Source organism: Pagrus major, chromosome 15, assembly GCF_040436345.1.
Source record: "Pagrus major chromosome 15, Pma_NU_1.0".
NCBI lineage: Eukaryota > Metazoa > Chordata > Actinopteri > Spariformes > Sparidae > Pagrus > Pagrus major.
This window is the reverse complement of record NC_133229.1, coordinates 7,137,328-7,151,778: the sequence shown is the minus strand read 5'-3', so window position 1 is coordinate 7,151,778 and position 14,451 is coordinate 7,137,328. Positions and strand designations below refer to the sequence as shown.

The 14,451-nt window shown below is 40.9% G+C and overlaps 1 protein-coding gene across 2 annotated transcripts; it reads left to right on the top strand.

The window, feature by feature from the left end:
* Window positions 1-93: 93 nt before the first annotated feature.
* Window positions 94-14,449, top strand: slf2 (SMC5-SMC6 complex localization factor 2). Of its 2 annotated transcripts, none has more exons than XM_073482137.1 (21): window positions 94-216; window positions 929-963; window positions 2,288-2,799; window positions 2,921-3,145; window positions 4,927-4,972; window positions 5,217-6,679; window positions 6,815-6,894; window positions 6,990-7,103; window positions 7,201-7,368; window positions 8,000-8,105; window positions 8,189-8,276; window positions 8,360-8,501; window positions 8,805-8,892; window positions 9,014-9,190; window positions 9,946-10,040; window positions 10,141-10,228; window positions 10,367-10,486; window positions 10,620-10,697; window positions 10,860-10,946; window positions 12,967-13,035; window positions 13,191-14,449. In XM_073482137.1, the coding sequence occupies exons 1-21, from the start codon at window positions 182-184 to the stop codon at window positions 13,680-13,682; spliced, it is 4,308 nt and encodes a 1,435-aa protein (XP_073338238.1). In that variant the 5' UTR covers window positions 94-181; the 3' UTR covers window positions 13,683-14,449. The 2 variants fall into 2 exon arrangements, with proteins under 2 accessions (XP_073338238.1, XP_073338236.1); XM_073482135.1 differs by having other exon boundaries at window positions 6,812-6,894.
* The last annotated feature ends 2 nt before the right edge of the window (window positions 14,450-14,451 follow it).

Below are 14,451 nucleotides of genomic sequence, written 5' to 3'. Positions count from 1 at the left end.
AATATCCCTTTAACCTGATTGTAGGACTCCAAGTTCCATGATGCAATTCGACACAACACAGTCGGCTCGGGAAGCAGGCGGGAGCAGATCATATTGATGTGATGATTTTAGCACAGCTTAAGTGCTTTGAGTCCGTTATTGTCAATGTCTGTGGTGACAGACAGCCCACACAGTCTCCAAAATGAGAAGAGCAACAGAAAACCAAGGAGACAGTCGGTACGAAAACCTCTGAACTTTGTTTGGGCTCCATTGCTAATTTGTTAGCACGGTAGCCTGCTAGCTAAACAGAGCACTTCCTGAATCAGCGGCATGCTAATATTCAGTTATAGTTAGCTAGCATTTTTACAGTAACGTTAGCCAGTCATTGCGAGGAATGGCTGTGTATGCTGGATATATATACTCTGAAAATAAATACCGCCTGGCTTCATAAGGGGAACATAATACTGCCATGTTGTTAAAAAGATGTAAACACGACCTTAATATCAGTTTCCTTGCTTGCATGTGTTTAACTATGGCTAGCGTTGCGTAGCTGTTTTTGCTGCTAGTACAAGCAGTGCTTATATTTATTGCCGTTAACGTTACTTTGTTAACACTACGTTTGATTGTGATTGAGATTGTGTGGATGTAGCGCTGCTAAACAATAACATCATGTCAAAGTAAAATAACCACACTGCGCTGCTGGACCCGTGTTGTGACTTCACGTAGCATGATTTGATTGGTAGCCAAGCAGAAACAGACAGGCAGGTGTCTTCCTTGTTTCGGCACTGATGCAAGTACAGGTCAACTCGTGATAAGTTGGTCGGTTCTGCGACTCTTCTGTTCGTTATCGTCTTATTCGAAAACTGCCGAGTTGCACTTTTGTCGTCGTGGTGACCAAACTTTGATGATCCAAACATGATCAGTTTCTCCTCTCTGGCTTTCTTTGCAGAACATTTTCAGACTACTTTTCGCCGAAAAGTAAAGGTGGGTCACTGTGTCAGATCCTGCATGTTTGAGTGTTGATGTCTCGCCAAATAATTGTAATTAGCAAACCTACACCATGATTCATGCGCTTACTGTTGCACTTTGTTTGATTGTGCACTTGTGCATAAGCAATCCGTTGATCAACAAAGCCAATTGTTTTTATTGGGTGCTTAAAACAAAAAAAACTTAACAGTCTAATACAACAACTCCTACTTCCACAAACGTTATGTTCACTTTTTGTTGACAGAATATTAGAATTGTATTTTTACATGTTAATATACTACAAATATGACTTTTTATGTGACTATCCATGAAGAAAACCAATGCAATATATAGCTCTTTGTTGAAATCTGTAGTAGGTATTGTTCTGATGTCAAGAAGAGAGTTATGAATATAATATGTGATATCTTGTTATGGTCATTATTATAATCATGTAAGTGACATTTGCAATAGTGTCCAACCTGATGCTCAAGCTTGATGCCATGTTATCATCACCATTTTGTTGTTACTGTTTACATTCACCCTGACTCAAATTCAAAAACATGAACTACGTGTTTATATGTATGTATTCAAATAACTGTATATATCTTATGTGTTTGTGTAGCATGGAGGAATATGCAACCCTTTGTTGTATAATGACAAATCATCTTGAACCTAGAAGCCCTAATTTCAGTTTTTGTTGGTACTAACCGTCCAGCCTCCAGCAGAGCTTGGATGGCAGTTACTCCGTCACAAATGAGGATTGGATCAAGTTAAAACATGTCAGTTTTTCTGCCACCTTACACAGCCGAACTGAGTTCCAACGTTTGGTAGTTGGTGAAATTCTGTTGTTTTAGTCCATATATGGACAACTTGCAACAACTTAAGATGATTCTTTTATCAACTTTCAGAGCAGCTTTAAACATATGTGACATTAGCTATACTTGCAGCTGCCGAAAGGGGGGCAGGGCTGCTTGTATTGCAAAATAAATAAGAACAATAACTTCTAAACAATTGATTTCTCAAATGAAAAAAAAAATAAAAACAAAAACTGGTCAAAGCTAATCTATTTGTCTAAAATCAAGTCTAAACATGGCAAAGACTGGATGCAGCAACATACAGCTGTAATTAAGACAGGATCTTGTGCCTTCCTCCTGGAGCAAATCCAAAACAGATAAAATTTTGTTTGAGCATTTCTTAGTAGTGACAGCACAAAGAACTGTTTGTATAGACATAATGTAACAAGAAGAATCTCATTGTGTCAACCCCGTTCACACTTGGGAGTCTTCAGTGGCACCAGATATGTTAGAAGACTCGAGGCTATAATGTATCTTCTGTGTTTCAGTGAAGGACCAGGCACTCCAGCAGCGCTCTTCTTTCCAGGAGACTCCAATGAAGCCCTCTCAGGTCCCTAACCAGCTTCCTCACCCACCACCCAGGAGAATGTTGCCACTTCAAAGCCCCGAGTTGTGGCACAAGGACAGACTGGGTCCACCACGGTACCCTCATCAACATCATTTGGGACCGTACAGCCCATCTAACATTGGCTCTGCTGCGAATAGGCCCAATCTCACGCCAAGGGACAGACTGGGACCTCCGCATCACTCTGCCCAACCCCCAGGGTCTTTACGCTCTCGGATTGTTCCAATAAGCCCAGTTAACCATGGAACTACAGCTTACAGGCCTCAGCCCTCACCTCCTGGTATCTTTCATCATGCAAACCATCAATTCATGAAGGATTTAAGCAATCAGTCCCCATCCTGCCACATCAGGAGAGATCAAGTGACTGAATCTAAGGTCTCCTTGTCTTACTCAGGAAGTACAAATATAACAGGACAAAGACAAGAATCAAACAAGGTATTGTTTTTTCCTTTATTAATAATTATTACTGAAATCTAGATTAGAAAAGTATCTTGTTGTTGGCCTGTTCTATAGCAGTCATGCAATGCTGAACTGCTGTTAACACTTTCCCCGGCAGGCCCAGTCCAGTGATGTGAGGAGTTCCGTACCTACTGTCCAGCTCCACAGGCCCCCTGTGACCCCGTTACTCAACAGTGGAGCAGCTCAAGACGTTTACCCGCTGCCCCACTCAGACTGCGAGCACTGGAGTCCTGGCAACAGCCAGTGGCCCAGTACCCAGCCTTCTCACAGGACTAATGCTTCCAGTGTACCCATCATGCACAGCCCTGTAGCCCCTTGCCAGGTAAAGAAATCAACTTCAAGCTAAGGGTATCAGTAATGGATTTTGATCATAATTCACTCTGGTATCAGTGTAATGTTAGATTATTTTTTAGTTGTGAGGGTTCTATCCATCCCACCCTACTTCAGCCAACACACAATCTGTGGTAGCAGTTCCTCAAACAAATAATTTTTTGTCATGTTGATTAAATTAATTTGACAGTTTAAAAGTCTTTAGCCCTTTTAACACAGAGATTGCGCAATACTGCCGCAAAGAAGAACCTTTTTTATGGCAAGGCAAGGCAAGTCTATTTGTATGGCACAATGCAGACACAAAGCAACTGAAAGTGCTTTACAGGGGCACAAAATGACATTAAAAGACTTTAAAAATTACATTTAGAATACATTAAAAACAAGTAGGAAGACATCAAGCAACAAAACATTAAAACAAGTTTAAAAAGAGGTAAATGAGCTAAAAAAAGAAAGAAAAGAGAGACAAGACTAAAGAATTAAAAATCAAGGTGTAGTTCAAAGCCTTAATATTGCTTCAGTGAAAGGCAGTGGCAAACAAAAAGGTCTGCAGCCTTGATTTAAAAGGGGTGAGAGTTGGACAGGACCTGCAGTGTCCTCAGCATAATAACTGAACGCTGCTCTAGTGACTGAAAGCAGACCTGTACCTGACAACCTCAGAGGTCTGGATGGTTCATAACGTAGCAGCGGATCAGAAATGTATTTTGGCCCGAAACCATTCAGTGCTTTATGAACCAACAGCAGGATTTTGAAATCTATTCTTTGAGACATAAGTCCTTTTATGCTGGATATATTCTTAAGGTGATAGTAGGCTGACTTTGTAATTGTCTTAGTGTGGCTGCACACTGAGTCCATAGCCTCATTCACACTGCCGTTTGCATGTGGGGATCCTGCGGCAATTCTCCGCATCCTGTGTGAAAGTCTCAGATGCGGCGAGGGGTGAAATTTCGCTGCGCCTCTGATGCGCCCCAGGAGGTAGTATCAGAGGCGTAGAATTGGCGAACCGAACCTCTGTGAATGGATAAGCCGGCGGCGCGGAGCGGGGGTGTGTCGATCTGACAGTCTGATAACTAAACAGGTCCTTCACTCAACAAAATAAAGAGAAATGTCCCACAAAGCAACGTTACAGGACCAAACAACAGTAACGTAGTAACTGGTAGTGTCTTTGGCAACTTATGTGAGGAAAAAAATACTGCAGTTATACGTGGATAAGTGTCTGACCGACTCTTCGTCACATTTCTGCCCGAAAAACAGCATCTGTCCCTGGCAAAAAAAGTTAACTCACCAAGTGTTTGTCGCGACGGTTAGCCCTCCCGACCGAGACGATAATGTGGCGACTCTGTGTGAAAAGGGCTCATGATTACACCAAGATTTCTGGCTCGGTTTGTAGTTTTCAACATCACAGATTGAAGCTGAGCAGGAAATTATTATTAATATTATTATTAAAATTATTATTTCAGTCTCATCTTTATTTAACTGAAGAAAACTCTCTCACATCTAATTGATTTGTTCAATGCATCTACTCAGCGTTTGAATGGGATTATAGTCCCCTGGTGATATGGTTATGTACATTTGTGTGTCGTCTGCATAACTACGGCAACATATTTTGTTGTTTTCCATTATCTGAGCTGGCATCTTGGAAACATGCCAGTGTGAAACATGAAAACACATGAGCCAGGTGTTGCTCCGCGTTTGATAATGTGGGTGCATAGTGATGTTGTTCTTGCTGTTGAGAATTCATTAAAGGAAGTCACTTTTTCTCCTTTTTTTCTTCAGGACCAACACCATCAACAAACACCTTCAAGTGAAAAGTTAATTCCAGGTAATGTTGTCTAAGTTAATGATTGCATTACTAAATGTCTACACAGATTTGTAAAAGCATTTGTTTTGTTTTGGTAGTTATCAGAAAAATGGAAGATCAGTACACATTGCCTTCTAAAAAAAATGTCTGTCCTCCTGTCATTACTCCTTTTTTTTGTACTTTTTTTCCCTACTGAACGCTAACATTGGAAGACATAAATAAATGCTAAATACTTGTAAAAGACGATATATTTTTCTGTCTCCAGGAGTAGACTTGAATCACTTATCCCAGAAGAGGCGCAGGGAATTGGAGGACTGTGACGACAGTGCCAAGAAACTCTGTCTTGAGGGTGCAAGCTCTGACAAAGCACAGACACCAAAACCCACTGTTGACAACTCACTCAGCACTTCACTGGTGTCTCAGCCATCATCGAGGCATTCTTCAGTCTCAGAACTGTCACACAAAACCACAGAACCAGCATGTGGACAATCAGCCTACTTGGAACTATCATCCACAATTAAACCCACCCAGTCATCTTGCGCATCACTGTCACCCAACCCTTGTATAAAGAGACGACCATCAATGGGGGCAAAGCAAGCCTTTATAAATTCCTCTCAAAATCATACTGTGAAGTTGTTAGAGGTAAGATCACCTTCAAAGCGGGGTGATGACAGTTTGAAGAAAAGAAGTGAGGAAAATGATAAAAGGGAGAAATCAAGCTCTTTATCCTCTGAGGTTCCCCAGAAGGACACTGGTAGCTCACCTTATTTTCAATTAGGCAGCCACGACTCTGGACATACTCAACGTAGTACCTCAGCCTTACCTGTCAAGACCCCAAACAGAGGTAATCAAGTGGAGGAGAGCAGAAAGTCATACAGTACTACTCCCAAACCAGCCTCAAAACCAAATTCACTTTCTCCGAGTTGTCGCACAGCAGAACGGAACAAAACTTCCCGCCTACGAAGACCCGTCCCGAGCCCTGATGATATTAGTGACCTTTTCACCCCTGATCCCATGAAGTATGTGGTCAGCCCTGCCCATAAGACTGCAAAGCCCAAGATGGATGGGGGGGCGATCAAATCCTCCACTTCACAGAAAAGCTGTTCATCCAGTACTGTGTCCAGCTCCACTACCACAGTCACTGGATCCTCATGTCACAAATCACAAAACGTCACAGCAACCGGTTCTCCTCATGAAGTGAATACCAAAGTCTCGTCCTTGTCACTAGCAGGTCAGCCAGAGGTCTCCTTGCCAACTGTAGCGTTGGAGCGTGTAAAACTTGAAAACTTAAGATCCTTTTCCCCGAGAGACAGTGAACTCAAAAACAGTCCCATCGCTTCTTCTTCGGGCAAGCCGTATAAGGATGAGAGTGTCGAATTTAATGCGAAACACACGTCACTCCTCCCCAACAGCCTGCCACCATGCGCTTTAGAGACTGACAGTGCTACCTCTCAACAGACTTCTACGTCTCATTGTACTCCACTGCTAGAAAGGGAGACAAGTCATAGAGAGGTGATTGAAGAGGATCCTATAGATGTGGAACTGGACCTAGGCCTGAGCTTTGCGTTAGATATGGATCTAACCCAGAGCTCCCACAGCAGTGAGGAGGAGCATTTGCTGTCCTTGCAGGAGATGATGGAGCGTGCTACCAAGCCTCCAGACACACCAGAGAAGGGAGCCTTCTCAGAGCCCAGTACACCTGGACATCACAGCTGCAAGTCAAAGACTGTAAGCTCCATATGGCTTGTCCTTTTTGAACACAAGGTTATGAATGTATGATAATCAGACTTGCTGAGCTAAATTACCAGTAAAATGCAACTTTGTTTGGATCTTAAGTATTGGGTTTTGTGATTCCCACAGCAGCCGTTGCCATCCACCACAAAGACAGGTACCTACAAGAACAACCTTGATCAGATGCTGAAGGAAATAAACACCAATAAAAGGTATATTCTTCAGGAAACTTCACTCACTTTTAATTCCAGCTCCTGTAGCGGCACAGGTGAGGAGTTAACTTTATCCACATTCTTTCTTCCGTCAGAGCCAAAGAGATTGAGACACAACTTCTGACTGCATGTAAAGAGGACCTGTTGAGAATAGCTGAATACGAGGAGGCTGAGGAGAACCGGGAGGAGGGCATCTCCACTGAGCACCAGTAAGGCATGCAGAAGCACATTGTACCTTGTCACTGGATCAGTCTCTGCACAGTAGTTAACTTTAATTTGTATGTTTTGTTGTAATTTGTTTCATAGGGAATTCCTGCAACGCTATTCATTGATGTCCAGTGCAATCAGGGAAGTGCCTCCAGGAGAAGTGGTGTTCAACCTGGAGAAATTTGGCCGAATCTTCAACCATGATACACTGAAGCTCAGACAATGCATGGTGAATCCACAGGGGACAACACAGAAAATGCTTCTTTGGTGAGTTGTGTTTGCGTATGTGTATATACAGTACACATGAAAGTTCAGGGTAACGTATGCTATCTTTGTAACTGCAGACAGTAAAATTGAAATTGCTATCTCTGTCCCTGGGGCAATTTGAGATCATTTTGGTCCATTTCAAGTATAGCTGCAAAAATTAGTTGATTAATCAATTAGTTGTCAACTATTTAGATAATCGATTAATCGCTTCAGTCAGTCAAACATTGGTGGTTTGTTGTTGTTGTTTTTTTGTCATTTTTTATAGTAAATGAAGAGGCTCCGGGTTTTGGACTGTTGCTTGTACAAAACAAGCAATTTGAAGATGTCGAAGACAAAAATATTAATCAATTAGTAGTGAACAATGTTTGCGGGTTGATCAATAATAAAATAGTTAGTTGCATGCACGATCCTCCACTTGAGGCCACCCTCAAGACAACCTACATTTTTAGCCTCACCACTGGAAAAGTATATCATCAGTATATCGTTCGTTCCCTTCAACACTTTATAAAGTGGCATGTATTGAACAATTCAGCATATATTGACCATTAGCAAAGCTTTTGCTGTTAGTTCAGCTAAATAATTAATTCCTCTGATCATTCTCTCTTATTTATGTTTCTCTGCCTTCCATCAGGTCCAGCCCTTCTCTGCTGAGGTTCCATGTAAATATTGGATTGTTTCAGGAAGCTTATGACTCTCGTTCGCCCTGTCCAGCTGAGGTTACCCGTTTTCTATTCAAGGTATGCCCCACACACAGCATGTCCGCAGTGTTTTTTGTCCAACTTTCTGAGCTTCAGCACTAATTCTTTGTTGTTCTTGCCAGATGATGTCAGTCCATAATGAGAGGATGGTGTCCTCTCAGATACAACAGGCCCTCTGTGACATCGCCTGCACTGCTGCTTATCAGATAGGTCAGTGTCTCCACCCCACCCAAGAGCTTTGAGTGTTTCCTTACTATTGTTAAGACATGTTGACATGTTTTTTTCTTCCTCAGTGAAAAATGGAAGCAAGCAGTTTAAAGTGTGGGTGCCCAGTTTGGCCGATGTGGCGCTGGTCCTGATGAATATGGGAGTTGCATTTGTTACTCTCTTCCCTTTTGAGAATCTGCAGCCTCCATTCACAGAGGGAGATTTGCTGTAAGTGTTCTTCTTATTTCCACTTGCCTAGGTCAGGTCATAGTTCACAGGTGCTTAAGCGAGTAATAAAACGTGAGGTCAAAAGTCAATATGTGAAGGAAACAGTGCAAGGTAGTGCAAGGTTACAATATTATGTGAGGTTAAATGCAAAGATAAATTTTCTTGTTAAACTTTTGTCACTACAGTAAGTAACTTTCGTATTTATTGGATTACTCGTTAATTTCCATAAAGCTGAAGATGTCCGCAGACTATTGTTTAGTTTATGTTAATTTCATGCGGTTGACTTCCTGTGTGTTTGTGCAGAGCGGACATCTACATCAAAAGTGAGAGTCCCTCCAGTAGCAGCAAGCAGAGCACGTTCCCTGAACACAACTGCAACAACATCTTGAAGGTGAGAATTGACAGGAAACATGTCTGATAGGAACACTGTCTGTCAGAAAGAGTTTGGCAGAGAAAGCACAACTTCAACATGTAGATCACTCACTACTTGGTTGTTATGTTCTCATCTACAGTACCTGTCTTACTGTATGGACCTCTGTCCACGGGCGTACAGTGACGATGAGCTGTTGTTGCTGCTAACTGTGGTGGGAAGGGTGGGCCTGGACACACGGCTCATCCTTCAGTCTAGTGTGGAGCTGTACCCTCTACAGTCCAAACTTGTCAGAAACATCAGGGACTGGGATAACACGGTCAGTTCATACGTGCTTCTGGTTATGTCATTTTTAACAGTTGCATCACACATTACTTTTAGAGCACAAGTATGCGTTTTTGCTGTTGTATTTCACCCAGGCTTCACATGGTCTCGAACAACCTTGAACAGTCATGGAGTTTGAAAATTGTTTTCCAGCCCTGGAAAAGTTTTGGAAAAACATGAAATGCCAAAAGGTTTTAGTTAGCAAAAAAGATTTTGTGATAAAATATCTGGCTAGGACAGCACTATGAGACAGTTGATCTGATTTATTATATAAGACACGTCCAAGCCAAACAGTTTGACAAGCAACGAGTCGACAGCTAATAGCTCAATATCTATCTGCAGCAGATGGATATTAAGCTGTTTTAGTCATTATTTCTTGCTTTTTGGAAATGTAATGATTATAAATTATACCAAGCATCTTTTTCATATTTTATTCATATTGGACAACATATAATGACAATACCGATATACCTATGATAGGCCAATATTGGCTAATATATAGGCCAACCAATATAGCTATAGTACTATGCGCCCCGTTAACTCAAGCGTCCTTCCACATTGTATTAACACTATAGTAGTATAATTGATCATGCTGTGGACATGATCAATTATACTTAACATCGGCCAAAAATATTTAGAATGTGTGAAACCTTCGATAATATTCATTCAGAACCTTGGAATAGATATTTCGTAGGGTTATTTTGTTTCATTTTACTTGAGATTTATATTTTTTTTCCAAAATGTCTCCAGCTGCCTAGAATCTGTCTGGCCCTTACTGATCTGACAGACGACCACCACAACATGTGCCTGCTGGTTCAACTGCTGCCTTACAACACACGGGGAAAGTAAGTCCTGTAATCTGTTTTCCTGTCTCTGATCTGCTTGTCTCTATTATTCCCACCACAATGACTGTCTTTGTTGATTGATGCACTTTTGTTTCTATAGGCAACTGCGTCGACATCTAAGCCTGTCCATGATCTCGAAACTGTTAGATGGAAATTGTACATACAGACCTACAGAACCAGAGATTAAGGTAATGTGTTTCAGTGTGTAACCTAAACAGTTTCTTTTAGATCCTTTATTTCCTTTAGATTATCTAAATGACCCACAAAGTAATGAACACCTTCAGTAATCTAAAGTTCTCCCCCTCATTGTCCTGTACCTTGGTCAGCTCTCTGAACTGAGACCGTATCTGCTCCGTATGCAACCCTCATCCCTTCTCCGAGGCATGCTGAGCTCCTCTGGCAGGAGTCACAAAGATGAAGAAGACATGGCCACCCTAGACCAACAGGTGAGCATATAGTTAACGTTGAACCTAAAAATCATTTTAGAGTTGTCTTGTTTTCATGTCTTGTTTCTTATTCTGTGTAAGTGAAAGAATCTTATTCACAGAAATATAACAGCATGTCTATCATGTGTCTCAGGCCTACTACTTCTGCTATAGCCTTCTGACTTTGGCAAATGAAGCTTCCAATTTTCAGTTCTTCCCTGCTCATCAAAAGGTATGACTCCCAGTCATTTTCCATTTTATTTTGGCCTCAAGTGTTCAGCGGCTGGTTATTAATAAGAACATTTATCAAGTTGTTTTTTTTGTTTTGTTTTTTTACCGTTTTGCCTGTTTGACGTGTGTTAATTTTGCCTTGCCTTTTCCTTCTGGTTCTTAGGAGCAACTGCTGTCTCTGTGCTCTGAGCTGGAAACACATGTTAAGTGTGACATCAGAGAGAGCGAGAAATGTTTGTACCGGAGCAAGGTGAGTATGCTTGCAAAAAGATATGCTGAATTCCTGTGTATTTTGATGTACATTAAGACGCAGTACAAACACTTTCAACTTCATATTTAAAAGGTGGTGCAGGCTGCATCAGTGACTGTAACAATGGTAAATGGACTTGCATTTCTATAGTGCTTTTCCAGTCTACTGACCGCTCAAAGTGCTTTACAACACTTGTCAGATTCACCCATTCACACACATATTCATACACTGATGGCGGAGGCTGCCATGCAAGGTGCCAACTGCTCATCAGGAGCAATTTGGGGTTCAGTATCTTGCTCAAGGACGCTTCGACATGCAGCTAGGAAAAGCCGGGATTCAAATCAGTGACATTCCGATTACTAGACGACCCGTTCTACCTCCTGAGTTACAGCCGCCCCCAACAATCTGAAGCCAATTTTGCCAGCCTCTCTTAATTTAGCAAATAAAGGTGACCAAACCAGGCCACAATACAAACAGATCCAATGAAACCCTGATAAAACATCATAGGAGCACTGAACACCTGAATAAACATTTTGGGACCATTATACAGAGAGCATTTCTGTTTAACTCGAAGTACAGCTTGTGGTTGACTATGCCTATGTACTTATTATCACTGTCTGTATCCTGGATGGTCATGTAAATAATCCTGGACTGTGGTATTTTAAGTTCTCATCATGCCTTTGTTTTTTGGTACAGTTATCATGAGATAAAACTAATGTCACTAAAGCCAACAATCATCAACAACTTGTCCTTTTTCACTCATTATCAGCAAAAAATGTTAAGATATGTCTGTGGTGGTTGCTCCTGTGCACACGATCAGAATAGTAGGAGACAGAGTAAAACCCTGTGCAAAGTCTGTGGAGGTATACTATTGCTTTCAACCCTGACACACTGGGTCCTGTTGATCAAATGAGATTTAAATTTAGACTGGAATTAAAAAGAAGGTTCTCAGCAAGTATCTACAGCTGCGGGATTATGTTGAATGTTGAGGAAAAGTCAGTGAATAAGATCTTAGCAAAGCTTTCAGGGGCCTCCAAATCCCAAAATAATAAGTCTCGACTAAAAGCTGTTTGAGTCATTCAGCAGAATCAGCACCATGCAGGGAGACCACACTGCACTTGTGGTGAAGACGTGTGATCAAATTCATGAAGTCATAGCACCTCTGTAAAGGTGTAGAATATCTATATAGTCAGAATATTAGGGGGAATGTCCTGTGTTGATAGGGAGGGTCTTAATGTTACAGACACCTTTTTATGTCAGGTAAACACATTTGTTTGCATACTTTTACATTAAATGTTACATTATTGTCAAATTTAGGGTTAACAGTTTTCACAAGAACTGCTATTTACCATTTAGCCAAATTGAATTTGGGAGCATACAGTATATCCAGATGAAGTTAGACTTCATAGACATTTAGTGCTTTCACATGTTGTATTCAAGTTAAATTCCCATGTCTGTCTATCCAACAAGTGTAGCACATCAATAATGCAAAAAAGCATTGCTTGAAAACATGCCTTAGTAATGAATTGAATTAAGGCAGCAACTGAATATTTTTTTCCATTATAGATTTATTTGCTGATAATTTTCTTAATTAATTAATCACTTAGTCTATGAAATGTCTGAAAATAGGGATGAATGACAATCACATTTACAAGAGCCCAAGGTGAAGATTGAAGATGATTTGTTTCGTTTGATAAACACCCAAAACATTGAATTTACTGTCATGCTTGACGAGCTGGAAGTTTTGCTGTTTCCTTAAATAATGACTTAAGCAATTCATCGTTATAGGACCTGTCACAGATGTATATTTTCTGTTGATCGATTAACTGGCGAATTGTTTCAGTCAGATGTTTTTGCGCAGCATTTAACTGCAGGATATGCCAGACTTTTATTTACTGATGTAAATATCTTCCTAATCACTGTCATTAGCAATGGCCTTCATAAGTCATTGCTGGCTTGAATTAAAAATACAGTTCTGCAAGCCTGTCATTTAACGTCCACCTTCCTCCTCTGCCTCCAGGTAAAGGACCTGGTGGCCAGGATCTACACCAAGTGGCAGATGCTCCTTCAGAGGACCCGGCCTCTCCATGTACAGTAGTCACACACTGTTATTTGAATATTTACACCACTTTTTTCCCTCCCTGAAGATAAAAGTAGTATTCAGTTTAAATAGGCTCAGCTCAAGAGTCCTCCAATTAAAATCAAAAGATTTTATAATTCAGATTTACACTTCTCCTCCCGCAGGGTAAACTGTACGATTATTGGCAGCCTTTGCCTGTGGACACATTAACGAGCAGCCAAGAAGAGCAGGAGATGGACAGCTGTGATGATGGAGAGGGTCCTGTGATGGAGGAGGAGGATGATGAAGAAGAAGAAAGCAGTGGAACTGAAGAGAATGACGTTATTATGAACGCTGACGATGAGGAGAAGGAAGAGGGAGATGGTACGATGGATGACAAAAAGGAGACCGGTGACGAACCAAAACATGAAGACGTGGAGGGAGACAATATGATGGATGACTCAAATGCAACAGAGAAAGCAACGGATTCAGTACATGAGGAGGTGGATGAAGAAATGCAAGAGATGGCACCTCAAGTACACACAGAGTCTGAAGTGATGGATGGGCAAATTGAGACTGGAAACATGGAGCATACTGAGGTAGAGACTGAAAATCTTGTTGAGAGAAGAGAAACGTCTAAACATGACCAGGAGGCAGCATGTGATTTAGTGTCATAGAGACTTTTCTTTTGCTTTCAGGGCTTTAATAGCCATTGCCTTAATATTAAGCTCAATTTGCACTATTTCCATATCCATTAGTCCCAGGTTTCCTTTTTAGTCAAATAATATTTGTATACTTGTGAATAAAACCATTTCAGAAGAGAGCAACATTTGTGGAGGGCTGAGCCTCATCTTCTTTTTGGTTAGTGCTGCACAAGAAACAAAATAATGATCCATTGTTAGTCTTTTCTAAAATACCTTGACGTCAGACTCTTACTTCAGTTGTGTGCAATGTGTAAAAATGTGGGTGCATATGCAGTTCATACTACAGTTGAGTGCCTACGACAACCTGTGTTCATTTGAAGAGACACTTTTTTTCCTGCTGTGTTCATTTTTAAAAATTTAATTATTCTCAAAAAGGTTTATAATTTATTGGTGTCACCGTTTCCTCCAGCCAATCTAAGTAACTGAAAAGCTGACTGTATGTACCAGATGTGTGATATGCTGCAGATTGACCTCAAGTGGAATCACGGCCGTATAGTTTTTCCTGGAAGTTAAAATAACTGATTCATGTTCTGTTTGATGTCCTCTGGTGAATCTATTTTTCCGTCTTGGCAGAGTTTGGGGATTTATTGTTTGCTGATTTATTGTTAGAAATGTGTTGTTGTGTTGAATGTGTGCATTATGTTAAATTTCCCTTTTGGGAAAATATTTTTTTATGATAAAATAATTTTTACAGCTTTTGCTACCTACAGAAAATAAACTTTATTTACATGTTAACAAAATT